At 32.4% G+C, this 8,375-nt stretch overlaps 1 protein-coding gene across 1 annotated transcript; it reads left to right on the forward strand.

The window, feature by feature from the left end:
* Positions 1 to 418: 418 nt before the first annotated feature.
* Positions 419 to 5,147, forward strand: LOC109045096. The gene is made up of 9 exons (XM_042717191.1): positions 419 to 568; positions 939 to 1,002; positions 1,462 to 1,637; positions 2,370 to 2,428; positions 2,615 to 2,769; positions 3,470 to 3,621; positions 3,741 to 3,799; positions 3,966 to 4,129; positions 4,453 to 5,147. The coding sequence occupies exons 2-9, from the start codon at positions 963 to 965 to the stop codon at positions 4,536 to 4,538; spliced, it is 891 nt and encodes a 296-aa protein (XP_042573125.1). The 5' UTR covers positions 419 to 568; positions 939 to 962; the 3' UTR covers positions 4,539 to 5,147.
* The last annotated feature ends 3,228 nt before the right edge of the window (positions 5,148 to 8,375 follow it).

Consider the following 8,375-nt stretch of genomic DNA (forward strand, 5'->3'; position numbering starts at 1 on the left):
GATTAATCAAACATAACTAGTTATGATTCATTATAAATATTTAGATCTGCTGCTAGTATTTACTTGACATCTCAGTGTCAAATGTCTGTCAATTCTAAGAACGTTACTTTTCTGTTTAAGGAAAATAACTTTCTTATTGTACAATACTACTCAGAGCATGTAGCAAAAATCTGCATGATTAGGGACTCGAGTTATGAGCAAACAATGAACAAACTCAAATGTGATACAAGTAAGACTTTAGTAACTACGTAAACACTTGAACTAGTCATACATAACATACATAACACACACACGCCAGTGCAACATGTACTGTCATCATGGCTGTCACGTATGTACCAGGAAACAAAGATTTTTTTTTTTGATAATGTTGTTCCTCAGGTTTTTCAACAAACTTGAGCAATGCCCAACTCTCATTGGTCGGTTCTTCAAATGAAAAAAACCTGTCTCACTTTAAATGTCAGCTCACCTGTCTGCTAGGCTCTATTAGAGGTGACCATTTAACTGACGACAGGAACTTGCTAAACGGATTAAACAGGACTGCCTTTTTTTGTGGAGACATAATCAAAAAGTAAGTAGAAGAAAATGTTTTTAGTTGTTGTGTATCTAGTCAATTTGTATAAATATAAACTGTTATAAAAATGAATCTAAGTTTAAGAAATATATTATGTTTTAAGAAATCTGTAAAAAATATAAATCCTAATGCAGCCTTGAAGGGTGTGTGTGGAATATATTATGTTTTAAGAAATCTGTAAAAACTTGGTAATTCTAACTGTATTTGTTTGTTGCTTATGCAGCTCTTGAGGCCTTTTAAAATGTTGACATTAAACGCACCACCCATGTGAAATTCTTTTTCTCTATTTTATTCTGTTATATGATGAATTGTGTTTGATTTTTGAACTTTGGTACATCGTACTTATATGCTTGATTTTTATTTTTAGGAATATTACTAAAAGAACATAGCAATGGAGTGGAGGATTATAGTACCTGTTCTGTGTCTGATTGGTAAGAACCTAGTATTGATGCTTGTTCTAAATAAGTAGTGATAGTTATTGTTCATAATTGCACTTAAATTACAAAAGGATTTTATGGTCATATACTATTATTTGAAATAAAAATAAAATCATAATAACAAGAACACAGGTTAGTAAAAAAGAAAGTGACAAACATTCTAATCATACGTTTCCAACAAGTGATTTTCACAAAAATGCAGCTGTATAAAGACCTATCTTTAGCCTACAGTGATACCATACATTTTTTGTTTTTTACTCATAGTTTTTCTTTTTACTCTCAAAATGGAATGTAGTTCAGTCAAACAGGCTTTGTTAAAGAGATGCATAGAATCTAGTGGGGTTTTAACAATATTAATTATAATTTATTTTATTTTAAATGTTATTTTATTTTAATTTTTCATTTAATTTTATTTCTACTATTTCTCATTTTCCCTAATTTCACCTTAAACAGGATTCCTACCTGTGCCTGGAAATGCTGCGGACAACAGCACCACCAACAGCACCACCAACAGCACCACTGCTTTTGAATTTAATATAGTGTTCCACATTAATGACACTTTCAATGAAACCTACTCCAACATGGCCAATAATAACACAATAACCCTGAAAAACAAAATCATCACTGAGGTAATATTTTTAGCCAGTGAGGAATGGTTAAATTTACACTCTCTTTTTTTCAGCAGTGCACTCTTAAAAAAAAAAAATAAATAAATAAAAACAAAACCTGCTTAAAAGGTTCTTCACAGCAATGCATAGAAGAACCATTTTTGGTTCCACAAAGAACCATTTAGTCAAAGGTTATTTAAAGAACCATCTCTTTCTCACCGTTTTATAATCTGGAGAAAACCTTTTTTCGCCACAAAGAACCTTTTGTGAAACAGAAAGGTTCTTCAGATGTTAAAGGTTCTTTATGGAACCATTTAGACAAAAAAAGGTTCTTCTATGGCATCGTGAAGCACCTTTATTTTTAAGAGTGTGGGTTCAGTTAAAGGTGTACATTAGAACCATAAGAGCGGACTTCTCTATTTGTAACTTGAATGTGCGAGGCTTCCAGCATCATCCGCTCCCAGTTATTGAAGCTGTATACAAAAACAGCCTGTTATGCTGCTTGATATTGCAAACTGGTATTTCTTATCATAATTTTATAATTTAATATAGCATTTATAAATACACTGGTTTAGTTTTACCATTTATTCCACAATGCAAACTAAAAAGTTTACAATTGTTTGCAGTATAAGAGGACAATTCAAGATTTGATCAAGTAGTTTAATAAAAATAAATGAAAACTTTAAATAAATGTATCAATAGCTATAGAGCTGTATGTATACACGTCTTAACCTGTTTGTTAATCTTTTGTAGGTTTCACAAGTTTACACTCCACTTAAAAACTTTCAACGCTTCGATATTCTGCAATTCAGGTAAAAGAGAATAAAAAAACAAAAAATACAAATACAAATGCTTTTTGTCACATCATAATTAATTCATTTATACATGTATTAATTGTTTTAGAGCTTGAATTGTTGGTTGTGTTGTTACTTTGTCAGTCAACTGACTGTTTGTTCAGCCAGTTCATTCGTTTATTATCTGCATGTGTCCCCTCTCAGGAATGGCTCCATTGTGGTAGATGGAAAACTGTACTTTAACAGCAGTGACTCCAAGCCTTCTTTGGCAAACCTGACACAAATCTTGAATAATGGAAATTTTACCTTCAAACTCCTAACCAATCTCACCAGTATTACTGAGGTCACAACAACTGCTGGTCAGTGTGTGTTTACAGATTTATCTTAATGTAATAATATTTTGCAATCGTTAAATAAGGCCTCAAGTTCGCATTACTTGTGAAACATTTTGTTTGCTGACCTGTGTCTCATTTTAATATTATCCAAAATAAAATCACCTCCACCAGCACCTGCATCAGCTACAAATCAAACTGCAAATACCAATCAAACTACACCTGTTAAAACTGCAAAAATTAATGTAGTGTTCAGAATCCTTCAAGCCTACAAGCCAATCTACCCCAATCTCTCTGATCCTGAGACTCCCCATAGGCGTTATGGTTTTTATACTGTATAAACTGTACTTTCTATCGCCCTACACCAAGCCTACACCTAAACCTACCCCTTACAGAAAACTACTGGCAATTTTTGAATTTCATAAAACATCGTTTTGTATGTTTTTGAAGCCTTTTGTTTTACAGGGACAGAGTAGTACCCATGTCATTATACACATTTGTGTCCTCATAAACCGTATATACCAGTACACACACACACACACACACACACACACACACACACACACACACACACACACACACACACACACACACAAATCTTGTTGGGAGGTGCTAAAAGCTGTTTGTGGTTGAGATTGATTGTAAACTTGGTATGCCTCTGTTATACTAAATTATATCTCATTTTGTTTTAATTCTTCCCTAAAATGAACAAATGTGACTGCTGCAGCCAATACTTCAACTACGACTCAAGCTGTAACAACCTCAGCAGGCATTGCAGTGTATAATTTAACCTTCAAAATGACGGGAAACTTCACAAATGACCTATCAAACATGTCCTCTTCTGCGGCCACTAATCTGACAAACTTTGTCGTTGGTCAGGTAATTATTTTGTCCTTTGAATAACAGTAATACTTCAGTTGAAAAATAATCTGCACTTTTGTGTAGTTCATGATTTTAAAATTTAAATCTCTCCTGAACTGTCTATTCATTTATTATAGCTTGATCAAGTTTTCAAAGGTTTTAAGTCCCACAAGCGCACATTTGTCCGGCAATTCAGGTAAATTATATGAAATTATATATTTATATACAATCAAAATGGCAACATCACAGATTGATTTTCACACATTTATTATTCTGGTTGATTGCTTTCTTGTTTATTTGTTTGGCTGGATTAATTGTTCAATTTTTTATTTACTCTTTATTTGATCATTATTCTCTCTTAGGAATGGCTCCATTATAGTAGATGCTGGAGTTGAATACGACAAAGTCTCTAGTCCTTCTGCAACGGAGCTAGCTAAAGCCCTTGCTGATGGTGTTAGAAATGGAGTAGTCAAATTGCCAATTGATACACAAACTATCCAAGTTACAGACTCCACAGGATTCACTGGTCAGTATACATTTATTGACACAAGTTTATTGACACAAGTTTTCATGTAATGACTCGTACGTATTCTCTGTGATGGGTTTAGCAGCTATAAAAATATTACAATGTAGATCAGGTCAACACATAAAGAAATATAAGCAACATGAGAATGAAAGTAGTGGGGGCAGGAAGATACCCTGTTGTGTTTAAAATCAGCAAATCAAGGCAAACTATAAATGAATGAATAAATTCCAAAGATGATTTATGATGTTTTAAGATGTTTTAAGATTTGTGGTCTCTAAAGGGAATGAGCATTTCTTTTCTTTTTGTTTTTTGTTTTTTTACAGCTAACAAGTCTCCAGTCTTGGCTAGCATGCTCACTGCTCTCTGGATGACGCTAGCATCACTTCTGTTGTCAGCTGTGATGCACTAAGCATCACCTTCACACATAAAATCATGCTACTGCAAAATGATTGTGAATTTTTTTTTTTTTTTTTTTTTAGCATTTTGGTCACATTAAGAGTCAGCAAGTTACAAAGCAAAACAAGCCAGGTTATGATCTAGCTGTAACATTTACTAGTCTTTCTTGCCACATATAGAGCCTGGTGATATGTATGGTATTTGTGAGTTATGATATTTTGGTTTCTGATTTACAAAAAGCACATTGTTTGTGCATGTGTACACTGGGCTGGAGAAATAATGAGGACTGTTTATTGAAATCAAATCTGAACATTTCTCCATGCCACAGGAATGGCACAAGTGAAAGTTACCTATAGAGTTATTATGTTGAAATTCAAAATAGAGATTGTTTTGCTCTTTTGAAAACAGATTGAACAATAAGTATCTTTACCAATGTATTAGATAGATTCTGAAGATGTGAAATCTATGTATTTAATCTTTAAGTAAATGAAAGATGTTCTAATAAATGCTCTGTATTATGTTTTATGAAGTACTGATGTTTAATAAAATGAAGGGGGAATCCTGTTCCGTTTGTAAATTCAGTGCTGCAAAAACTTTATAAATAAAGACTGTATCTAAATGATTCCACTTTTTGATCTGTGACATCATGAAGAACTGACATTCGGTCTGTTCCCATATCTTTAAAATTACTTTTAGAAAATATCAGATCACACAAAATTGCAGGGAGATGTAGGCAAGCTGTGCAATATAATACAATGCATGAATAATGTAGAGGATGTAGAGGATGGTTCAACCACTTTTTTTTGACTGTTCCAAAATTTGATATATCAATATCCGCTACAAATTATATTAGTTTTTAATCTTTAAACTGTACAATGAGTTTACCCTATGATATGATACAATAAATGTTGATTCAGATGACACCTGAAGGTGAATGTTGATTTTTATATCTCAAAATTGATTGATTTATTTTTTGTCCATTCTGTAAATCCATTACATCAATACACAGTGAATTAATAACATTAACACAACTTCTACTATGACCTGAGGAGGATTTATGGGGGGTATCATCCCTGTACCCAATTTATAAACCGGTGATGACAGAACATCCCTATTCTTCTATATCTTATATTCTCTCCTTTTCCTGATATTGTGTAAACTCTAGTATATGTGATCAAAAATGCACTACTGGTACCATGGTTAATTATAGAAAGCCAAGAGGATGAAAAAAAAATGTCAGAATGCATTACCTTTAATAACAAAGAATTCACAATATATAACAATAGGAAGCTAAATGATGTTAACAGAACATATTAGTGTTCAACAAGAATAAACAAATGAAGTGAATCACCTTTATTTGCACACTTTATTCCAAAGCAACATATTTATTATTTTAATCTGACACAAACAAATACATTTGCACAAATCCCTGATGACTAGTCCTTCTCAGATGTAGGACTGACCATAACTAATATGACTTTTTCTTTTATAATCTATCAATGATGTAATTAGTTCTTTTATTTAGTAGTAGTTATTTTAGTTAATATTAACATTAGTATTAGTAATGTGTGGATAGTAACTTGTGGTCCGTGAATACTATATAATATTCATATACATACTATATAGTATTACATAGTGCATTGGGTATAAACTATATCTATCTACTATGCTATAGGATATAGATATAATATATACCCTACCAGATATTTAGTAGATTAGTTTTTAGTTTTAGTACTTGATGGTGCTAAAAAACTAGTCTCTGCATAAAATAAACTTCTACAACATTTGTCCATTCTTTAATAATAAAATCAGCTTAAATATTATATTAAACAAAGCATCCTTCATTTTATTTATTTTGTGAACTATCCTAGTACACTTTAAATTACAAAACATCAACGTTTGTGCTAATAAAACAGTAATAGCTGGAGATATAGTCATTAGTGAACAGTGTACCATCCATGGAAAGGCACTAGACGTGGTGTTTGTGTACTCTGAAAAAGTAAGAAGTACAAGGCATTGAGAAGGCATAGAGTTCTCAGGGGTGTTCATTACACTACACACTACATGATATATTCTAAATAGTTACAAAATATTATTACTTACCTAGAAGGCCCTTAATCCATCACACTCCCTAAGGTAAAAAAAGTTTTTAGCTTCTGCATATCTAACTAGTCTTCTACCACGCTACAATCCATTACGCTCCCTAAGGTCACAAAACTCTGGACTTTTGGTAGTTCATAGGATAGCAAAGTCCACCAAAGGAGTTAAAGCTTTTTCAGATTTGGCTCCCAAACTCTGGAATAGCCTTCCTGATAAATTCAGACACTCACACACACTCTAAATCTATAAAAAAAAAACAACTTCACATCCAATCATCCAAAAATTAACCCATAACCTTGTACTTCAGCAATGCAGTTATATCTGATCAAATGCACATTATTCAGTCTGGATCCAGTCTGAACAAATCATTTTTGCATGGTTGGAACAGCAGCTACGCTAATTATGTTTCTATTTTTTTCTCTTTTTCTACCATGCGATTGACATCCCGTGGTAACTAGGATTTACACAAGCTTCAGTCTGGATCCAGTCCTTACAAAGACCTGAGATGACCGAACACCTGAGAAGAGATGATGCAAACCGCTCAGAGGACCTCAGATGATGCCAACCCTTAAACAACATAAACTACCAAATTTTGCTACAAGCTTGATTGCAGCATATAATTATTGCTGTTAATAGTGTTCATTATCTGTTTGATTATGTCATTAACTGAATTTTACCGTACATTTTTGCCATATGTACATCAATTTAACAAGTCACTACTAAATATATTGTAGAAACTTAATTTTCTGTAAAGCTGATTTGCAACAATTTATATCGTGAAAACTGCTATACAAATAAACTTAAATTGAATATCAAGATTCATAATTTTTTCACAATTCTTTGTCATGTTGGTTTTACTATTTTGCAAGTTGTCTGAGCATAACAGCCAAACAAAAATAAAAAAAGGCAGATATTTAGGCCAAAGTGGGCGAAGATAAAAAAAATCTTTGTCATTATTTTATCTTATTAAAAATAAGAACAAAGATACACATTACAACTACACATAATATACAAATAAAACAAACAGTGCTTTATTTTCAGGTACAATAGGTGTATTTAGCAGGAGCATTCAAGAAATTGAATAAACAAATATAAAAATAAAACACTATATAAACTGATTCCATACAACTGTTTTAAAGATCTTCAGTCAAGAATAGTGAGTGATTTTTCTCTTTGCATTTTGTTGTTTTTTATCGTTAAAGAAATAGCTAGTCCACCCAAAAATACAAATTCTGCCATCTGTCTGTCAATTCTGTCATAGTGTTTTATTGTCATACCATCATTTACTCACTCAAAAGTTATTTCAAACCTGAAGGAGTTTATTTCTTCTGCTGAACATAAATGCTATTTTGAAGAACGTGGAAAACCAAACAGGTGCTTGTTCACAGTGACTTCCATAGTATTTTATTTGATTTTTTTGTCCTTCTATCAAATTTAATGTGGACCAGCAACTGTTTGGTTACCCACATTCTTCAAAATATCTTCTTTTGTGTTCAGCACAAGAAAGAAATTAATACAGGTTTGGGACAAAATGTGAGTGAGTAAATAATGACAGAAATACAAATTTAGGGTGAACTATCCCTTTTGTGTGTTAGTAATCCTATACGTTATGGGGACCGAATGTCTTCACAAGGATAGTAATACCAGAAAATGTTGACCTTGTGGACATTTTTTGGTCTTCAATGAGGAAACAGGTTTCTACATCATTCAGAATGATGTTTTATATGATGGCGAGATTAGGTACTTTTAT

The sequence above is a fragment of the Cyprinus carpio genome, chromosome B1 (assembly GCF_018340385.1).
Source record: "Cyprinus carpio isolate SPL01 chromosome B1, ASM1834038v1, whole genome shotgun sequence".
Classification (NCBI taxonomy): domain Eukaryota; kingdom Metazoa; phylum Chordata; class Actinopteri; order Cypriniformes; family Cyprinidae; genus Cyprinus; species Cyprinus carpio.

Coding starts and splice junctions, on each gene's coding strand:
- LOC109045096 (XM_042717191.1), top strand. CDS start 963: ATGGAGTGGAGGATTATAGTACCTGTTCTGTGTCTGATTG. Junction 1,003..1,461: donor ACCTGTTCTGTGTCTGATTG/GTAAGAACCTAG, acceptor CACCTTAAACAG/GATTCCTACCTGTGCCTGGA. Junction 3,622..3,740: donor CAAACTTTGTCGTTGGTCAG/GTAATTATTTTG, acceptor CATTTATTATAG/CTTGATCAAGTTTTCAAAGG.